Source organism: Entelurus aequoreus, linkage group LG14, assembly GCF_033978785.1.
Source record: "Entelurus aequoreus isolate RoL-2023_Sb linkage group LG14, RoL_Eaeq_v1.1, whole genome shotgun sequence".
NCBI lineage: Eukaryota > Metazoa > Chordata > Actinopteri > Syngnathiformes > Syngnathidae > Entelurus > Entelurus aequoreus.
Window position 1 is genome coordinate 34,509,839 of NC_084744.1, and position 23,114 is coordinate 34,532,952.

The 23,114-nt window shown below is 41.4% G+C and overlaps 1 protein-coding gene across 5 annotated transcripts in view; it reads left to right on the forward strand.

Moving 5' to 3' along the window:
* The window catches only part of LOC133664786 (E3 ubiquitin-protein ligase RNF31-like), an 80,267-nt gene that overhangs the window by 37,525 nt on the left and 19,628 nt on the right, over positions 1-23,114 (forward strand). For all 5 annotated transcript variants that reach the window (XM_062069691.1, XM_062069692.1, XM_062069693.1 and 2 more), the window contains 4 exons: positions 6,005-6,169; positions 6,298-6,483; positions 17,474-17,680; positions 17,949-18,122. In XM_062069691.1, the coding sequence (XP_061925675.1) occupies positions 6,005-6,169; positions 6,298-6,483; positions 17,474-17,680; positions 17,949-18,122 (732 nt within the window). The remainder of the gene's footprint in view (positions 1-6,004; positions 6,170-6,297; positions 6,484-17,473; positions 17,681-17,948; positions 18,123-23,114) is intronic.

The following is a 23,114-nucleotide window of genomic DNA, read 5'->3' on the forward strand; positions in this document are numbered from 1 at the left end:
TTAATCAAATGCATCTACAGGATGATGAATTTATCGAAAAAACAAAGCAATTTATTACTGATTTTTTTTTAAATAATGTAGGATCTTCAAATCCCCAAATAGTCTGGGAAGCCTTCAAATGTTGTTTTAGAGGATATGCCATTGCATACTCGTCATGGAAAAAAAAAAAAATTAAAGCGGCAGAACAGGAATTAAAGAAAGAAATTGAGGATTTACAAAAAAACATTGACAGTAATGATAATCTAACTAGTGAGCAACTGAATACCTTTATAGCCAAACAAGAGGAGTTAGCAGATTTAGTTGAAAAACAATTATTGAAAAGTTATGACTGCAACAGAGCAATCTGGATGAAAAAAGGTGAGAAGTGTTCAAAATTCTTTTTAAATATCCAAACAAAAAATCGTTCTAAAAAGAACATTTCCAAGCTTATTAAAACAAATGGAAAGGTATTGGATACACACACCACATTGTTGAAAGAAATGTAAAATTACTTTAAAAACATTTTTTCTAATCCAGTAATCCCTCCTGAAACTACAACTTTTTCTCCAGAAAATTATGAAAGAAAATTGAATTCGGAAGAAAGCCATTCATGTGAAGGCCTCATTAGAGAGGAAGAACTTGTGGAAGCTGTTAAATCTTTTCATCCAGGGAAAACCCCAGGATTAGATGGAATACCTATTGAGGTTTATCAAGTATTTTATGAAGATCTTAAGAAACCATTACTTTCTAGTTTTAATTACTCATATGAGACAGGTTTTTTGTCCAACACTCAAACAGAAGGTCTTATTTCCTTATTATTGAAACAGGAAACATTTTTTCTAATCCAGTAATCCCTCCTGAAACTACAACTTTTTTTCCAGAAAATTATGAAAGAAAATTGAATTCGGAAGAAAGCCATTCATGTGAAGGCCTCATTAGAGAGGAAGAACTTGTGGAAGCTGTTAAATCTTTTCATCCAGGGAAAACCCCAGGATTAGATGGAATACCTATTGAGGTTTATCAAGTATTTTATGAAGATCTTAAGAAACCATTACTTTCTAGTTTTAATTACTCATATGAGACAGTTTTTTTGTCCAACACTCAAACAGAAGGTCTTATTTCCTTATTATTGAAACAGGAAATAAATGGTCAGTATAAAGACCCAGTTCATCTAAAAAATTGGAGACCAATAACACTTCAGTGTTATGATGCTAAAATCCTGGCAAAATGTTTGGCTACACGACTTAAGTCTGTTTTGTCAAATATTATTCACCAAGATCAATCAGGCTTCCTACAAGGAAGAAATATAGGAAACAATATTACACAGTTATTAGAAATTATAGAGAATTATAATATGGAAAATAAAAGAGGATTATTTTTTGTAGCCGACCTGGAGAAGGCTTTTGACAAAATTAGCTTGGATTTTATTTGTAAAAGCTTAGTTTTTTTCAATTTTGGCAACTCCGTATTACACTGGATCAAGACGCTATATAATAAAACCAATTGTAGAATTATCAATAATGGATACATCTCTGGGACAATACATCTATTAAGAGGTCTAAAACAAGGGTGCCCTTTGTCTCCATACTTATTTATTATTGCTATGGAAATATTGGCGATTAAAGTTAGATTGAATAAAAATATTGAAGGGCTCAGTAATAATAATATTGAAAGTAAAATAACAATGTATGCAGACGATACAAGCTTCTTTATAAGCCCCAATCCTCATTGTCTGCAAAACCTTCTTGATCTTTTGGACATATTTTCACAGCAATCTGGGCTTAAGCTAAATTATGATAAATGTAAAATATTAAGGATCGGAAATCTAAAGGGAACGTCCTTTCGAATGGAATGCAAAGTGCCTGTTTTGTGGACAGATGGACCAGTTAACATACTTGGTGTTGTTGTCCCAGAGAACCTGGACGATCTAGGCTCAGTAAATTATGATAATCGACTAAGAAAGCTGGATAAAATTATGCAATTATGGAAAGGGAAATCCTTAACCTTGTATGGTAAAATATCTATTGTCAACTCGTTAATTATTCCTCAATTTATTTATTTGTTTTTGTCATTACCAGCTCCATCACAAAACTTTTTTAATATTTATGAGCGGAGGGTCTTCGATTTTGTCTGGGACGGCAAACCAGAAAGGATTAAAAGAAAGGTTTTGTACAATGAATATGAATATGGGGGCTTGAAACTTCTCAACCTTGAAGCTATGTGTCTGTCTTTAAAAGCATCAATTGTTCCAAAGATGTATTTAAACACTGAGTGGTACACAAGTGTCCTGTTGGACAGAAAACATGTATTGTATCAAAAGAAATTGTATCCTTTTTTACAAGTGATCCCCTCCCATTTTCCTTATGTAGAGAGTCTGCTGGGAAACATGGCGGGGTTCATAAAGGAAACAATCCACTCATGGTGGTGTTTTCAATTTTATGTACCAGAAAAAAGAGATGATATTTTACAGCAAATAATATGGATGAACTCTAATATTGTAATAGATGGAAAGCCTTTCTTTTGGAAAAATATGTTTGAAAGAGGAATCATTTTTGTCAATGACATTATCAATGAGAATGGAAAAATTATGAAATATGATGAATTTACAACTATGTATGGTGATGCTTGTTCAAGCTTTTCATTTAATCAACTAACTGGAGTCATTGGGAAAAGATGGAAACAAATTAATTATGGAACTACTAAATTATTAGTTTGTAAACCCTTAATAAGAAATTCTAGTTGGCAAAAAGGAACTAAAATAAATAGAAAAATATATAAGTTTTATTTAATAAAGAAATCTTTGAAGGCTGCCCCATACAACACATATGGAAAATGGGAGGACTTTTTTGACTGCCCGTTGCCGTGGGATGCAATATTCAAATTAATCTACAAAACCACTATCGATGTGCAAAATCGTTATTTTCAAATTAAAACTATTTATAACTTCCTACCCACGGGAAAAATGTTAAAAATATGGAATATGACAGAGTCAGATGATTGCCGATTTTGTTGTCAGGAGCCTGAATCCACCTTACATTTGTTTTGGTATTGTCATATTGTGTCTTCATTTTGGGTGGAAGTTGAAAAAATGTGTTTAAAGATTGGTTTGTTTATGAAGCTTGATGTGGTTTCTGTTATTTTAGGAGAGTTCATTGACAATCATGATTTAGTCAATTTAATTATAGTACTCGGTAAAAGGTTTATTTTTAAGGCAAAAAACAGATATTCACTTAGTATTTCTTTCTTTAAAACATTTATTCAGTATTTTTTAACTTTAGAAAATTATATGGTTGAAAACGATAATGATGCCAAAAAACATAAAAAAAGATGGGAAGTCCTCAAAGGCTTATTTTGAAAATGTAATTTTGTTTATATATGATATGCAATCTGTTGTTGTATTCCCTATTTTAAGTGTACATAAATGAAGGTATGTGTTGCTGACTTCGACTTGGATGTGATGTGGACTGTACATGGGTGCTTAATTTGAAAATGTATTTTTGTTTGTGGATTGTATGCAACCTGTTGTGTTCCCTGGTTTTTGGTGTACATGGGTGAAGGTGTGTGTTGCTGAGCCCGATCTGGACGTAATCTGAACTGGACCTGGTTTTAAGAACCCTTTTGAACAATCTGATTTCATTGACAACCCGGTCTGGTGAAGTTAAGGTCCTTTGTTTGTTTTGTTTGAAAGTAAAGCAATTTTAAAAACAATTACATAAAAAATAGTGATTAGTGAAAATGTTATGTCATGTCTCTACATCAGTCAGTAAGAGGACTAGATCATGTTCATGTCTCTACATCAGTCAGTAAGAGGACTAGATCATGTTCATGTCTCTACATCAGTCAGTAAGAGGACTAGATCATGTTCATGTCTCTACATCAGTCAGTAAGAGGACTAGATCATGTTCATGTCTCTACATCAGTCAGTAAGAGGACTAGATCATGTTCATGTCTCTACATCAGCCAGTAAGAGGACTAGATCATGTTAATTAAATTGATTGATTGATTTTCCGTCCACCATCTTTTAATGCATTCAATTGATTGATTGATGTGGATCCCCCCTCCAATGGGCTCACCACTCATGGGAGGGGCCATAGAGGTTGGGTGCGTCGTGAGCTGGGCGGCAGCCGAAGGCAGGGTACTTGGCAGTCCGATCCTCGGCTACATAAGCTAGGTCTTGGGACGTGGAACATCACCTAGCTGAGGGGGAAGGAGCCTGAGCTGGTGCGTGAGGTGGAGAAGTTCCGGCTGGATATAGTCGGACTCACTTCGACGCACAGCAAGGGCTCTGGAACCAGTTCTCTCGAGAGGGTCTGGACTCTCTTCCACTCTGGCGTTGCAGGCAGTAAGAGGTGATGGGCTGGGATAGCAATTCTTGTTGCCCCCCCGGCTCAGAGCCTGCACGTTGGACTTCAACCCAGTGGACGAGAGGGTAGCTTCCCTCCGCCTTCAGGTGGGGGGACGGGTCCTGACTGTTGTTTGTGCTTACGCACCAAACAGCAGTTCAGAGTACCCACCCTTTTTGGATACACACTCGAGGGAGTAGTGGAAAGTGCTCCCCCGGGTGATTCCCTCGTTCTACTGGGGGACTTCAACCGCAGGGTGTGTTCCAACTATGGTGTGATCACACTCCTCAGCCTTCCCGGTAAGGTCTATTCAGGTGTGCTGGAGAGGAGGCTACGCCGGATAGTCGCACCTCGGATTCAGGAGGAACAGTGTGGTTTTCGTCCTGGTCGTGGAACTGTGGACCAGCTCTATACTCTCGGCAGGGTCCTTGAGGGTGCATGGGAGTTTGCCCAACCAGTCTACATGTGCTTTGTGGACTTGGAGAAGGCATTGGACCGTGTACCCCGGGAAGTCCTGTGGAGAGTGCTCAGAGAGTATGGGGTATCGGACTGTCTGATTGTGGCGGTCCACTCCCTGTATGATCAGTGTCAGAGCTTGGTCCGCATTGCCGGCAGTAAGTCGGACACGTTTCCAGTGAGGGTTGGACTCCGCCAAGGCTGCCCTTTGTCACCCATTCTGTTCTGAACTTTTATGGACAGAATTTCTAGGCGCAGTCAAGGCGTTGAGGGGATCCGGTTTGGTGGCTGCAGGATTAGGTCTCTGCTTTTTGCAGATGATGTGGTCCTGATGGCTTCATCTGGCCAGGATCTTCAGCTCTCACTGGATCGCTTCGCAGCCGAGTGTGAAGCGACTGGGATGAGAATCAGCACCTCCAAGTCCGAGTCCATGGTTCTCGCCCGGAAAAGGGTGGAGTGCCATCTCCGGGTTGGGGAGGAGACCTTGCCCCAAGTGGAGGAGTTCAAGTACCTGGGAGTCTTGTTCACGAGTGGGGGAAGAGTGGATGGTGAGATCGACAGGCGGATCGGTGCGGCGTCTTCAGTAATGCGGACGCTGTATCGATCCGTTGTGGTGAAGAAGGAGCTGAGCCGGAAGGCAAACCTCTCAATTTACCGGTCGATCTACGTTCCCATCCTCACCTATGGTCATGAGCTTTGGGTCATGACCGAAAGGACAAGATCACGGGTACAAGCGGCCCAAATGAGTTTCCTCCGCCGGGTGGCGGGTCTCTCCCTTAGAGATAGGGTGAGAAGCTCTGTCATCCGGGAGGAGCTCAAAGTAAAGCTGCTGCTCCTCCACATGGAGAGGAGCCAGATGAGGTGGTTCGGGCATCTGGTCAGGATACCACCCGAACGCCTCCCTAGGGAGGTGTTTAGGGCACGTCCGACCAGTAGGACGACACGTTGGGAAGACCCAGGACACGTTGGGAAGACTATGTCTCCCGGCTGGCCTGGGAACGCCTCGGGATCCCCCGGGAAGAGCTGGACCAAGTGACTGGGGAGAGGGAAGTCTGGGCTTCCCTGCCTAGGCTGCTGCCCCCGCGACCCGACATCGGATAAGTGGAAGAAGATGGATGGATGATTGATTGATTGATTTTCCGTCCACCGTCTTTTTTGAATGCATACAATTGATTGATTGTTGATTGATTGATTGATTGATTGATGGATGGATGGTGCTGCCACAGAGCAGGCTGCATGGAGGTTCCACTGATGTTCCTGCCAAAGTGGGTGAGGGGAAGACCACAGGTGTGCTCCACCTGTCCAGAGCAGAGGCCAAGCAAGGCTGGCTGACAGCAGGGGGCGCCACTGAGAGAGCAGCCAGACAAGCACTGAGGGACAGACTGGCCAAGGTAAGTCAACTCTTTGCTCGGAGCTTGACACTCTGGCTCACCATGGGGCCAGGGAAAGTTGTGAGTGACAAATGACTTTGATGAGCGTCCATCTTGTATGAAATGTGTGTATTACTTCACCTGTGCAGGTAAAGGTGCTGGTCTCCCTGGGCTTCAGTGAGGAGTCACAGTGTCACGAGGTGTTGAGACAAAGTGGTGGTCAGGTGAGAGCAGCTCTCACTCTTCTGCAGCGCCCTCTGCTGGACACTTTTCATCAACGCATCTGGAGCCAGCAGCCTGAACCTCCACTGGACATCCACCATCCTGACAAGCAGGTACTATGTAGTACTTCTAGTAGTATATATATAACAGCCTGAACCTCCACTGGACATCCACCATCCTGACAAGCAGGTACTATGTAGTACTTCTAGTAGTATATATATAACAGCCTGAACCTCCACTGGACATCCACCATCCTGACAAGCAGGTACTATGTAGTACTTCTAGTAGTATATATATAACAGCCTGAACCTCCACTGGACATCCACCATCCTGACAAGCAGGTACTAGGTAGTACTCCTAGTAGTATATATATATATATATATATAACAGCCTGAACCTCCACTGGACATCCACCATCCTGACAAGCAGGTACTATGTAGTACTTCTAGTAGTATATATATAACAGCCTGAACCTCCACTGGACATCCACCATCCTGACAAGCAGGTACTATGTAGTACTTCTAGTAGTATATATATAACAGCCTGAAACTCCACTGGACATCCACCATCCTGACAAGCAGGTACTATGTAGTACTTCTAGTAGTATATATATAACAGCCTGAACCTCCACTGGACATCCACCATCCTGACAAGCAGGTACTATGTAGTACTCCCAGTAGTATATATATATATATATTGTTGCGTTTGACCAGATGTTCCTCCAAGTGGGATGTAAAACGCTGGTCAGTCCCAAGTTCCTTAATGACATATCAACTGAACTCAAACGTACCACCAAGCACAGAATAGGCATTTTGTAATTTTATTGTCAAAGCTTTGGCAATAATGAGACCAGCCTCGAACAACACATACAAATGCGCAGCCCAAGTTGATCTGAAAACTTCCCGGAAAGCCCTCTCCTCTTCTGTATCTCCCCCCGCCCTCACTTGTCTCACCTCAAACACATGCTCATTGTCTCTTATCTTGAGTCGGCCTGGGAAGCACAGGAAGGAGGAATTCCTCCTCTCTGCCTTCTACTTCAAGGCCGGCCCAAGTGCGAGCACTTTGTCATGGGATGAAAAGAAAAGCAAAGAGTACAATATGGAACATTAGCTATATGTAATATGACTATGAAAATTAATAAGTAACACAAAATATGGATATATGAATATATATATATATATCTTTCAATTCCCCCTTCAGATCTTATCCAAAAGATCTCTCCTACGAGAGCAACACCTCTAAAGCACGCCCTACATTAAAGTAGGTGCTGTTTTGGTTTTCGAGCAAGCTATCGATAAACAATCAAACCATAGTTACATGGGAGAGAGAAGGAGGGAGTCAACGTCAATGTCGTCATTGTCAGGGAAGGAAACTAACGGTCCCTGAAAGTCACCACTATGCTTGACCCCCTTCAGTGACATAGCAAGCCCAGAACCAGGGTGGGGTTGACCTTTGACAGCTCTAACAATGATGCGGGTGCATAGAGACCTAGCACAAGGGGCAATAAAGCATCCGCATGAGGTTATGACGGCCAAGAAAACTCCAATGGAGACCAGGGCCGACTTAATTAGGTCAGACCACCTGCCAAAGGTGTTATGAAGCCAATCTTTAAAGGGGTCAGAGACACCGGAAACTTCAGTAAGTTCTTAGGCTCTGAGGCCTTCTAAGGCGCTCTGGACCGAGCCATCGGGGGCAGCATTGTTAGGAATGAAGGTACAGCATTGGTCACCAAACATTGCACACACACACCTTCTTCCTTGGCTAGGATGCGGTCAAGGGCTATGCGGTTCTGGATGGCCATGAGAGAGGTCGGGGCAAGTTGTTCAGCAAGTCCCTCAACGGCGTCACGAGTCAGGTTGGTCAGTCTTCACAGATTATAAAAAACATAGTTAATGCGTTCTACATTTTTAGTAGCAGTCACAGGGAAAATAGCACCAATGATAGGAAGGTTCTCGAAACCTGCACAGGATTCACACCACAATTTTTGCTGTGAGGGGACCCCTCTTGGTTGGCCTATTGCATCAAAGTAAACACCATCAGGGTTCCTCATCAGATCAAAGGAGCCCTTTACACTCCTCCGAGATAAAACATGGCGGCGTCGGCAAGAAGTTAGAGAGGCCGCTGAGACAGGAGTTACAAGGGGAGTTAATTTGGTACCCACTAGGGTGAGTGGGGTCACCAGTCTAACCATAGCACAAAGCCCTACGGATAGCGTTGGGATTCTAATGTACAATTTGTGCTCCCCACAATACCAGAATACGTCAGCTCGTGCCCAAGGGCCCATCCTTGAGCCATCTATCAGTGTGGTGCACCAGGAAGGGTTAATGTCACCCAATTTGTTGGGGGACGAAGAGGGTCCTTTGAATTGAAAACACGTGTAATTCAGCTCTTGGGCCACAAATGGAAGAAGTCGGGTGGCATTGTCAACAGAAGGGTACACATGTCAGTCAACTTAAAAGGGGCGGGGTAAGTGTGGGGAAAAGGACGTCCAGCGGAACAAGCAACACAGTCACCCAGGTTTTGGCATCCACCTGAGCCACAGGTTTACCTGTACCCGCTCCTAAGGTCAAAGTTACCAGGCCTTCGGTGGTGATGTCATTAGCACGCACAGATGTAAGAGCCTTTGAAACACCACCAAGGTGGGGTGGTACTTTAGGTGCTACAGAGGGTGTAGAGGTAGTTAACGCCCTCTCAAGGACATTAATTTTAATAATTAGAGTCTGTATCAGTCAGGTCAACCCCCAAAACAACATAAAAGGGACGATGGGCACCACTTACCATAGTATGTTGTCTGCATCCGACACCAATGGTTCAGGGTTGAGTCGTAACAAATATAGAGGTTATTACCACGGTAATAGCTATTGTGTCCCCCGTAATTAATCACACTGCATAGGTCAAAAAATAAGTCTTGCTATCCCCTTTGACCCAGTCTATTTAAAGTCCGCTGTTTGTTCTTAGACACTTGTCAGTCACTGTCGTCAGGAAGGAAGGACTGAGGCACAAGAACAGTAGAACAAGCCTAAACACCAATCCGTCAGGAAATACTTCTGGGCGTAACATCCTGCTTTTCGTCTATCAAAATCAGAGTAATTCAGGTAACGAAACGGGGATAAACATCAAACTTTTCACTTAATGTAAAGACACATGTAGTTATGCTGAAAACAAGCAAGAGAAATTGGATAACTTCGAGTATAAAGGCTGGTCTCAAATAAGGATATACAATATAGAAGTTAAAAAGAGTAATATAGGTAGAAAATCTCTCTCTCAGCGTCGTCTTCTGGGCTGTAGGATTATGTGTGTGTAATTAAAGCCTTGCTCTTCTATGACCTAGAGGGGGAGAGGTTACTAGCACGGTCACCCCTTATGTGTGTTACTTCGTTAACACACACACTAAAAATGAGTCGTTTTCTGCTCCCGTTCTTCTTCAGCTGCCTCAGGCTCAAAAGGCACTGCTAGGGGGTCGAGTGGGGCAGATGATGTGGCTATGTCAGCAATGACATCCGCTGGTGATCTGTCAGGTTCTTCAGCAGGAGTGTAGAGGGAGAGGTGGTACCAGGTGTCCCCTTTACCAGCTAGTCGAAGGGCGTGAGACGTCCGTTCCACGACCTTGAAGGGACCAGTCCACCTGGGCTCCGTCCACTTGCGTTTGATGACCTAGATCTTGACCCTCTCAGCGGCCGGAAGGGAATCTGGAGTGGCGGGCTGTCATCCTCGTATCTGTACAGAAGAACTGGCACACAAATTCTGCATTTTTTGTGTAAAATACCATTTTGGTTTTACGCTGAGTCCTCCTTCCATGGCGGCTGCTGGTCCTGGGCTGACCTGTATGCAGCTCATAGGGTGAAAAAACTCAAAGGGCGGTAAAACAGTTTTATTCACGGACCTTCGAATGATCATTAACGCTAATTGCAACATGTCAATCCAATTAAATTTGGTCTGTGCACAGATTTTAGCCAATTAGTTTTTAATGTTCTGGTCCATCCTTTCAACCTTACCTTGGGACTCAGGATGGTACCCCAAACCTGTGTTCTAGTCCGAAAGCCTTTTCGACCAAGGCTAAGTGAGGTTTTTTTTTTTTTTTTTTTTAAATGGTTGCCGTTGTCTGACCTAATCTTTTTGGGGAAACCATGTCGGGGTACTAGGTCATTCACAAGTCATTTAATTACTGATGTTGCATCCTCTTTTGAGGCTGTTGTTGCTTCCGGCCAACCACTGTGATTGTCAACCCAAGTCAGTACGTACCTTTTCCCTTGTACCGTATTGATCATATCAGTGAAATCAAAGACTATACATGATTCACCCTCACCTCCTCCCTATTCTAAATTTGATCTACTAAAGTACTATCGATGTGTAAAATCGTTATTTTCAAATTAAAATTAGTTATAACTTCTTACCCACGGGAAAAATGTTAAAACTATGGAATGTGTCAGAGTCGGATGATTGTCGATTTTGTTCCAAGGAGTCTGTATCCACCCTCACTCACCCCCTTCTGTTTCTGAAAAAAAGGACTGTGTTAGTAATACTATCACTTTCAGAAACATCTAAGAAAAAGGTCAACTAATAGCCAAGTAGCGGAGGACAAGTCATGTTTGAGGTCAATGATTGTCTCTTTAGCCTCTATGGTCCACTGGGGGGTGTTGTTAGGGTAGGGGACCCCTTAGCAATATCACAAATAACTCAAACTCAACTAAACCCTAGCTTTTATGTAACTTATTCAATATGGTGAAAGTAACAAATATGCTTATATTTATGTATTGTCACCAATACTAGAAAAATACTACCCTTGTGGCGAATGCTTTAGCAATAGTATTTTGAAATTTTACCACACCTGGTAGCCCCAATAATTCATTAAGTCAAGCTCATGTTGTAGAAAGTTGAATGATGCGGACACGTTTGTTACTGAATACTTTCTATCAGACTTCTGCCATGACGACTATGTGTATGTAATGAGCAACTATAATTATTTGATATTCTTAAATGTGTAATGTGTCGTTTTAGCTCAGCTGTTGTGTAGCTGCTAGCTCCTCGTAGCCTACAGGTGTCTAAAGTGCAGCCCATAGTTATGTGTTTAACACAACTATGTGCTAAACCTAAACAATTGAAAATGTGGTATTTGGGTGTCGGTGTAATGTTTGGCAGCTACGCCGTGTCTTATCATTGCACCTAAGTTCTCTGGTTTTGTAGGCGAGACAGAGAGCAAGTGAACAATGTGGGACATCAATTGTGTCCATCTTATATCATGCTAGCTGTTGCAAAGATAGGTCAACATGAGCAACCACACAATGAGTTCCAACATATATAAATATACAAAGGAGTCAAAGGTCTCCTGGTATGAGTGTCTAACTGGTGATCATAACATATGGCGAGTCGGGTGGCAGAACACACGGAAGCATCTCAGCCAGTCAGGGTTTTCACTGTTAGAGCAGTTGGATGTCAGCCATTCCTGTTGTTTCAGGCTGTGGTAGGAGCCTTGGTAGTGGGGTCGCAGCTTGGTGGTTAAGCCGTCAGGTAACACCAGGAATGTTCCTTCTGTGCGATTTGAATGTCAGGGTACAGTCTGTAAAGGAGGTCCAGCAATCTGGCAGGGTGTGTGCAGGTCAAACACGAAGGGGTGCTTTAGTGTGTGTCCCGCAATCTGAACCGGAAGTGGTTTGGTGACAGGTAACCTTCTTGTGACCCCAGCGAAGCCTTCAACCTTTAAAGAGGAAGCACACAGTTTCTTTGGTACCTCTGCATTCAGAATCGAATGGGTGGCGCCAGTGTCAATCACGAACTCATAACATTGTCCGTTGACACTCATGTCCAGCAGGGGGCCAGTCTGTGTCTCCTGCTGGGGCTCCTGCGGTGGGCGTCCTTTGCCACGCTTTTGTGTTCGTTTGTTGGCACTACGGAACATTTCCTGTTCGGAAATGTTCGGACAGTCACGACTCCAGTGACCAGGCTGGTCACAGCCGAAACAGTTTCCACCCCGGACTGGCTTTGAAGCACCGTGTTGTCCACCACCTGAGTCCAACCGTCTGGTCGCACGTCTGTTGAGGATTCTTTCCTTCACCTGTTGGAACTCAAAAGCAAGGTCACCCACTGCTGAATATATCCTAGCTGATCTTTGACCTTTTGGTTCTTTTAACCTTTTATTTTCAGCGATCTGTAAATTAAGGAGTTGCTTCCTTGCTGCTCTGTCATTAGCCTTATCATCCTCATCTTGAGGAAAGAGACTGCGCATAGCAGTAGCTATGTTTGTAACGTATGGTGTTATCGGTGAGGTCGAAGATTCAGCCATTAATCCTACTTGTTGTTCTGTATTTTTGCCATCTTGTGTGGAAACACAACGATACAAAATGCTTCTAAAGTCTCCTATTGATTTCTTCCCATTTCACTCAAACAACTAAACAAACAAACAAATAAACAAACTTGCAGCTAACCACAATCAACAGCATACCATTTACGAATACCTTCATTTGTCACTTTCTCATCTTTTCTTCACTTTCGTTTTCCTTTACAAACAACATCCTGTATCCATCTCTTCCTTACACTTCACACAATGTTTCTATTTTCTGTTCTCCTAGAAACCATTCACATAACGTAAGGTTATAAACATCCTTTTCCCATATTTTCTCAAACCATCCTCTTCACCCTCAATCTTCCTTCACCTGCTCTCTTTTTGTCTCTCTCTCCTTCTCACTGGAGTAGGGGGCGGTGGCCTAGTCAAAGTCTGGGCGGGTCGTTTGAATTGTCTTGCGCATGCGCGGCAGACAAAACACCAATCAGTCTAGTCTGTCCTATTAATCATCGGTTCTTGTCTGTCACACTCCTTGGCCATTTTCACCAGCGCACACACACACACAAGCACGTGTAAGCACTCACGCACACACACCCACGCACACGTAAGCACTCTCTCTGCGTTTCACTTTACCATAAAACTTCCAGTTACTTTTTTTATTTTATTTTTTATTTTACCAGACGTTTGAGTTCACAACTTTTCGAGTATTGTAAACTCCCTCTTAACCCTTTCAAGGAACGTTCTCTTTTCTTTTTTTTTTTTCTTTTTTTTTTTTTCTTTTTAAACTTTACCTGCTAATTCCATTGTCGACAACAGTGCATTCAATGGATTATTAAACAGTAATGATTCATCACATTTTCCCCAGCCGTCATCACATTCTTTTCTGTCACACTCCTTGGCCATTGTGTCTATTTTTCCTTAATTTTAGCGCACACTAAAGTGTCGCCGGGACCTCACAACCGGGGAATCTTTATTGTATTTATTACAAATGGCCTCCAGCCGTGGAATTTATCATATGGTACAGAAGGGCCTCCTCCCGTACGTTTCTTAATTTTAACGCACACGTTAATGCCGTAGGGAACTCGCAACCAGGGAGTATTTATTGTATTTTACAAATGGCCTCCGACCCATCCTTAATTTGTGTGCACATAAAAATGTCAACAGGGATCTCACAACCGGGGAGTATTTACTGTACCATATGATGGGCATCCAACCCGTTACTCTTTTAGGCGGCGACCAACTACCCAGGGTGAGCCACACCCAACTATTAGTTCACTCGTCAATGAAACTGCCCGTCACGGTAATCGAGACACAATGACGTGAGTTGACCACTTATTTACAATTTTAATGCAATGGCAGGCTCGGCAAAAATGCAATCAATCTATCAAAATCACCATTCTGTGTCTGGGGTACAAAGCAGTGTTTAACTTACAGACTTCTGGGCAGACTCCTAATGCAGATTTTATCTAAAAAGAAAGGTTCTGCTTACCTTGAATTATGTTTTGGCCATGTGAGTCTGTCCAGAAGATTGCAAGAGAAGGTCCAATTGTCAGCGTGTCATCTCGGACGAAGCCCCCAAATTGTTGCGTTTGACCAGATGTTCCTCCAAGTGGGATGTAAAACGCTGGTCAGTCCCAAGTTCCTTAATGACATATCAACTGAACTCAAACGTACCACCAAGCACAGAATAGGCATTTTGTAATTTTATTGTCAAAGCTTTGGCAATAATGAGACCAGCCTCGAACAACACATACAAATGCGCAGCCCAAGTTGATCTGAAAACTTCCCGGAAAGCCCTCTCCTCTTCTGTATCTCCCCCCGCCCTCACTTGTCTCACCTCAAACACATGCTCATTGTCTCTTATCTTGAGTCGGCCTGGGAAGCACAGGAAGGAGGAATTCCTCCTCTCTGCCTTCTACTTCAAGGCCGGCCCAAGTGCGAGCACTTTGTCATGGGATGAAAAGAAAAGCAAAGAGTACAATATGGAACATTAGCTATATGTAATATGACTATGAAAATTAATAAGTAACACAAAATATGGATATATGAATATATATATATATATCTTTCAATATATATATATAACAGCCTGAACCTCCACTGGACATCCACCATCCTGACAAGCAGGTACTATGTAGTACTTCTAGTAGTATATATATAGCAGCCTGAACCTCCACTGGACATCCACCATCCTGACAAGCAGGTACTATGTAGTACTTCTAGTAGTATATATATAACAGCCTCAACCTCCACTGGACATCCACCATCCTGACAAGCAGGTACTATGTAGTACTCCTAGTAGTATATATATATATATAACAGCCTGAACCTCCACTGGACATCCACCATCCTGACAAGCAGGTACTATGTAGTACTTCTAGTAGTATATATATAACAGCCTGAACCTCCACTGGACATCCACCATCCTGACAAGCAGGTACTACGTAGTACTTCTAGTAGTATATATATAACAGCCTGAACCTCCACTGGACATCCACCATCCTGACAAGCAGGTACTATGTAGTACTTCTAGTAGTATATATATAACAGCCTGAACCTCCACTGGACATCCACCATCCTGACAAGCAGGTACTATGTAGTACTCCTAGTAGTATATATATATATATATAACAGCCTGAACCTCCACTGGACATCCACCATCCTGACAAGCAGGTACTATGTAGTACTTCTAGTAGTATATATATAACAGCCTGAACCTCCACTGGACATCCACCATCCTGACAAGCAGGTACTATGTATTACTTCTAGTAGTATATATATAACAGCCTGAACCTCCACTGGACATCCACCATCCTGACAAGCAGGTACTATGTAGTACTTCTAGTAGTACATATATAACAGCCTGAACCTCCACTGGACATCCACTATCCTGACAAGCAGATACTATGTAGTACTTCTAGTAGTATATATGTCATATACTATGTAGTACTCTGTACTTATACTAGTATATATATCATACTGTATAATACCATGTTAGGACTATCTACAATTGAGGGTACACATGATAGTAATATTAGAGACAGTGTTGATGTTTGTGGTACTTGTATTAAATACAGGACTATCTACAACTGAGGGTACACATGATAGTAATATTGGTGACAGTGTTGATGTTTGCAGTACTTGTAGTACTTGTATTAAATACAGGACTATCTCTAACTGATGGTACACATGATGATAGTATAGATGTTTGCAGTACTTGTATTAAGTAGAGGACTATCTACAACATGATAGTATAGATGTTTGCAGTACTTGTATTAAGTAGAGGACTATCTACAACATGATGATAGTATAGATGTTTGCAGTACTTGTATTAAGTAGAGGACTATCTACAACATGATAGTATAGATGTTTGCAGTACTTGTATTAAGTAGAGGACTATCTACAACATGATGATAGTATAGATGTTTGCAGTACTTGTATTAAGTAGAGGACTATCTACAACATGATGATAGTATAGATGTTTGCAGTACTTGTGTTAAGTAGAGGACTATCTACAACATGATAGTATAGATGTTTGCAGTACTTGTATTAAGTAGAGGACTATCTACAACATGATGATAGTATAGATGTGTGCAGTACTTGTATTAAGTAGAGGACTATCTACAACATGATGATAGTATAGATGTTTGCAGTACTTGTATTAAGTAGAGGACTATCTACAACATGATGATAGTATAGATGTGTGCAGTACTTGTATTAAGTAGAGGACTATCTACAACATGATGATAGTATAGATGTTTGCAGTACTTGTATTAAGTAGAGGACTATGTACAACATGATAGTATAGATGTTCGCAGTAGTTGTACTAAGTAGAGGACTATCTACAACATGATAGTATAGATGTTTGCAGTACTTTTAGTAAGTAGAGGACTATCTACAACATGATGATAGTATAGATGTTTGCATTACTTGTATTAAGTAGAGGACTATCTACAACATGATAGTATAGATGTTTGCAGTACTTGTATTAAGTAGAGGACTATCTACAACATGATGATAGTATAGATGTTTGCAGTACTTGTATTAAGTAGAGGACTATCTACAACATGATGATAGTATAGATGTTTGCAGTACTTGTATTAAGTAGAGGACTATCTACAACATGATGATAGTATAGATGTGTGCAGTACTTGTATTAAGTAGAGGACTATCTACAACATGATGATAGTATAGATGTTTGCAGTACTTGTATTAAGTAGAGGACTATGTACAACATGATAGTATAGATGTTCGCAGTAGTTGTACTAAGTAGAGGACTATCTACAACATGATAGTATAGATGTTTGCAGTACTTGTAGTAAGTAGAGGACTATCTACAACATGATGATAGTATAGATGTTTGCAGTACTTGTATTAAGTAGAGGACTATGTACAACATGATAGTATAGATGTTCGCAGTAGTTGTACTAAGTAGAGGACTATCTACAACATGATAGTATAGATGTTTGCAGTACTTGTGTTAAGTAGAGGACTATCTACAACATGATAGTATAGATGTTTGCAGTACTTGTGTTAAGTAGAGGACTATCTACAACATGATAGTATAGATGTTTGCAGTACTTGTATTAAGTAGAGGACTATGTACAACATGATGATAGTATAGATGTTTGCAGTACTTGTATTAAGTAGAGGACTATGTACAACATGATGATAGTATAGATGTTTGCAGTACTTGTATTAAGTAGAGGACTATCTACAACATGATGATAGTATAGATGTTTGCAGTACTTGTATTAAGTAGAGGACTATGTACAACATGATAATAGTATAGATGTTTGCAGTACTTGCCTATCTACTTCCAGCGCACATGTCGCAGGCTGCTAGCCGTGTATGACCTCCCTAGCTGGGGCCGCTGTGAGCTGGCACTGTCCCTGCTCCTGGAGCACAACGCCCCCTACGCCCTGGATGATGTGGTGCAGGCGGTCAGAGAGTCCCATGACCGGGACTTCATCAAGAGAGTTCTGGCCAAGGAATGTCCCATCTGCCTCTCCGTCTTCCCCCACAGCAAAGTATGTGTGGGAGTAGTCCTCATGTGGGTGTGCTCAACTCACCTGTGATGGTAGCATGCAGAGTAGTCTTCATGTGGGTGTGCTCACCTCACCTGTGATGGTAGCATGCAGAGTAGTCCTCATGTGGGTGTGCTCACCTCACCTGTGATGGTGGCATGCAGAGTAGTCCTCATGTGGGTGTGGTCACCTCACCTGTGATGGTAGCATGCAGAGTAGTCCTCATGTGGGTGTGGTCACCTCACAAGTCTTGCCATGGTGTCCCGCTCAGATGCAGTCCCTGACGTCCTGCCAGTGCTCCGTCTGTTGCGGATGTTTCCAGCAACACTTCACCATCGCTGTGAGGGACAAACACATCCGAGACATGGTGTGTCCCGTCTGCTGGGAGCCCGACATCAACGACCCCGAACACCTCAACAGCTACTTCTCCACCTTGGACATCCAGGCAGGAACACAACACTTGGACATACACCACCCGTTTTTTGTAGTCTCCACCTTGGACATCCAGGCAGGAACACAACACAGTGGTGTAGCAGAATACACCACTGCTACCAATTAGCATTAGCAATTGTACATGGCGAATTCTCGACACTTCCAAATGTGCTGATTAGAAGTATAAAACAAAAAAACGCTCCGACGTAATTAAGGCTCCACTTTTCCAAAATAGCTTGGCGCTAACATACATTGACTTTCCCATTGACATGCTACCGATTAGCATTAGCGATTTTACATGGCGAATTCTCGACACCTCCAAATGTGCTGATTAAAAGTATAAAACAAAAAACGCTCCGACGTAATTAAGGCTCCACTTTTCCAAAATAGCATTAGCGATTTTACATGGCGAATTCTCGACACCTCCAAATGTGCTGATTAGAAGTATAAAACAAAAAAACGCTCCGACGTAATTAAGGCTCCACTTTTCCAAAATAGCTTGGCGCTAACATACATTGACTTTCCCATTGACATGCTACCGATTAGCATTAGCGATTTTACATGGCGAATTCTCGACACCTCCAAATGTGCTGATTAAAAGTATAAAAAAAAAACACGCTCCGACGTAATTAAGGCTCCACTTTTCCAAAATAGCTTGGCGCTAACATACATTGACTTTCCCATTGACATGCTACCGATTAGCATTAGCGATTTTACATGGCGAATTCTCGACACCTCCAAATGTGCTGATTAAAAGTATAAAACAAAAAAACGCTCCGACGTAATTAAGACTCCACTTTTCCAAAATAGCTCGATGCTAACATACATTGACTTTCCCATTGACATGCTACCGATTAGCATTAGCGATTTTACATGGCGAATTCTTGACACCTCCAAATGTGCTGATTAGAAGTATAAAACAAAAAACGCTCCGACGTAATTAAGGCTCCACTTTTCCAAAATAGCTCGACGCTAACATACATTGACTTTCCCATTGACATGCTACCGATTAGCATTAGCGATTTTACATGGCGAATTCTCGATACCTCCAAATGTGCTGATTAGAAGTATAAAAAAAGAAAAACGCTCCGACGTAATTAAGGCTCCACTTTTCCAAAATAGCTTGACGCTAACATACATTGACTTTCCCATTGACATGCTACCGATTAGCATTAGCGATTTTACATGCCGAATTCTCGACACCTCCAAATGTGCTGATTAGAAGTATAAAAAAAACACTCCGACATAAATAAGGCTCCACTTTTCCGAAATAGCTCGACGCTAACATACATTGACTTTCCCATTGACATGCTACCGATTAGCATTAGCGATTTTACATGGCGAATTCTCGATACCTCCAAATGTGCTGATTAGAAGTATGAAGAAAAAAAAAACGCTCCGACGTAATTTAAGGCTCCACTTTTCCAAAATAGCTCGACGCTAACATACATTGACTTTCCCATTGACATGCTACCGATTAGCATTAGCGATTTTACATGGCGAATTCTTGACACCTCCAAATGTGCTGATTAGAAGTATAAAACAAAAAACGCTCCGACGTAATTAAGGCTCCACTTTTCCAAAATAGCTCGACGCTAACATACATTGACTTTCCCATTGACATGCTACCGATTAGCATTAGCGATTTTACATGGCGAATTCTCGATACCTCCAAATGTGCTGATTAGAAGTATAAAAAAAGAAAAACGCTCCGACGTAATTAAGGCTCCACTTTTCCAAAATAGCTTGACGCTAACATACATTGACTTTCCCATTGACATGCTACCGATTAGCATTAGCGATTTTACATGCCGAATTCTCGACACCTCCAAATGTGCTGATTAGAAGTATAAAAAAAACACTCCGACATAAATAAGGCTCCACTTTTCCGAAATAGCTCGACGCTAACATACATTGACTTTCCCATTGACATGCTACCGATTAGCATTAGCGATTTTACATGGCGAATTCTCGATACCTCCAAATGTGCTGATTAGAAGTATGAAGAAAAAAAAAACGCTCCGACGTAATTTAAGGCTCCACTTTTCCAAAATAGCTCGACGCTAACATACATGGACTTTCCCATTGACATGCTACCGATTAGCATTAGCGATTTTACATGGCGAATTCTCGATACCTCCAATTGTGCTGATTAGAAGTGTGAAAAAAACAAAAAACGCTTCGACGTAATTAAGGCTCCACTTTTCCAAAATAGCTTGATGCTAACATACATTGACTTTCCCATTGACATGCTACCGATTAGCATTAGCGATTTTACATGGCGAATTCTCGACACCTCCAAATGTGCTGATTAGAAGTATAAAAAAAAAAAACGCTCCGGCGTAATTAAGGCTCCACTTTTCCAAAATAGCTTGACGCTAACATACATTGACTTTCCCATTGACATGCTACCGATTAGCATTAGCGATTTTACATGGCGAATTCTCGACACCTCCAAATGTGCTGATTAGAAGTATAAAACAAAAAAACACTCCGACGTAATTAAGGCTACACTTTTCCAAAATAGCTCGACGCTAACATACATGGACTTTCCCATTGACATGCTACCTATTAGCATTAGCGATTTTACATGGCGAATTCTCGACACTTCCAAATGTGCTGATTAGAAGTATAAAAAAAAAAACCTCTCCGACGTAATTAAGGCTCCACTTTTCCAAAATAGCTCGACGCTAACATACATTGACTTTCCCATTGACATGCTACCGATTAGCATTAGCGATTTTACATGGCGAATTCTCGACACTTCCAAATGTGCTGATTAGAAGTATAAAAAAAACAAAAAATGCTCCGACGTAATTAAGGCTCCACTTTTCCAAAATAGCTCGATGCTAACATACATTGACTTTCCCATTGACATGCTACCGATTAGCATTAGCGATTTTACATGGCGAATTCTCGACACCTCCAAATGTGCTGATTAGAAGTATAAAAAAAACACTCCGACATAAATAAGGCTCCACTTTTCCAAAATAGCTCGACGCTAACATACATTGACTTTTCCATTGACATGCTACCGATTAGCATTAGCGATTTTACATGGCGAATTCTCGATACCTCCAAATGTGCTGATTAGAAGTATAAAAAAAGAAAAACGCTCCGACGTAATTAAGGCTCCACTTTTCCAAAATAGCTTGACGCTAACATACATTGACTTTCCCATTGACATGCTACCGATTAGCATTAGCGATTTTACATGGCGAATTCTCGATACCTCCAAATGTGCTGATTAGAAGTGTGAAAAAAAAAAAAAAACGCTCCGACGTAATTAAGGCTCCACTTTTCCAAAATAGCTCGACGCTAACATACATTGACTTTCCCATTGACATGCTACCGATTACCATTAGCGATTTTACATGGCGAATTCTCGACACCTCCAAATGTGCTGATTAGAAGTATAAAACAAAAAACACTCCGACGTAATTAAGGCTCCACTTTTCCTAAATAGCTCGACGCTAACATACATTGACTTTTCCATTGACATGCTACCGATTAGCATTAGCGATTTTACATGGCGAATTCTCGATACCTCCAAATGTGCTGATTAGAAGTATAAAAAAAGAAAAACGCTCAGACGTAATTAAGGCTCCACTTTTCCAAAATAGCTTGACGCTAACATACATTGACTTTCCCATTGACATGCTACCGATTAGCATTAGCGATTTTACATGCCGAATTCTCGACACCTCCAAATGTGCTGATTAGAAGTATAAAAAAAACACTCCGACATAAATAAGGCTCCACTTTTCCAAAATAGCTCGACGCTAACATACATTGACTTTCCCATTGACATGCTACCGATTAGCATTAGCGATTTTACATGGTGAATTCTCGATACCTCCAAATGTGCTGATTAGAAGTATGAAAAAAAAAAAAACGCTCCAACGTAATTTAAGGCTCCACTTTTCCAAAATAGCTCGACGCTAACATACATGGACTTTCCCATTGACATGCTACCGATTAGCATTAGCGATTTTACATGGCGAATTCTCGATACCTCCAATTGTGCTGATTAGAAGTGTGAAAAAAAACAAAAACGCTCCGACGTAATTAAGGCTCCACTTTTCCAAAATAGCTTGATGCTAACATACATTGACTTTCCCATTGACATGCTACCGATTAGCATTAGCGATTTTACATGGCGAATTCACGACACCTCCAAATGTGCTGATTAGAAGTATAAAAAAAAAAAACGCTCCGACGTAATTAAGGCTCCACTTTTCCAAAATAGCTTGACGCTAACATACATTGACTTTCCCATTGACATGCTACCGATTAGCATTAGCGATTTTACATGGCGAATTCTCGACACTTCCAAATGTGCTGATTAGAAGTATAAAAAAAACAAAAAACGCTCCGACGTAATTAAGGCTCCACTTTTCCAAAATAGCTTGACGCTAACATACATTGACTTTCCCATTGACATGCTACCGATTAGCATTAGCGATTTTACATGGCGAAATCTCGATACCTCCAAATGTGCTGATTAGAAGTGTGAAAAAAAAAAAAAACGCGCCGACGTAATTAAGGCTCCACTTTTCCGAAATAGCTCGACGCTAACATACATTGACTTTCCCATTGACATGCTACCGATTACCATTAGCGATTTTACATGGCGAATTCTCGACACCTCCAAATGTGCTGATTAGAAGTATAAAACAAAAAACACTCCGACGTAATTAAGGCTCCACTTTTCCTAAATAGCTCGACGCTAACATACATTGACTTTCCCATTGACATGCTACCGATTAGCATTTGCGATTTTACATGGCGAATTCTCGATACCTCCAAATGTGCTGATTAGAAGTATAAAAAAAGAAAAACGCTCCGACGTAATTAAGGCTCCACTTTTCCAAAATAGCTTGACGCTAACATACATTGACTTTCCCATTGACATGCTACCGATTAGCATTAGCGATTTTACATGCCGAATTCTCGACACCTCCAAATGTGCTGATTAGAAGTATAAAAAAAACACTCCGACATA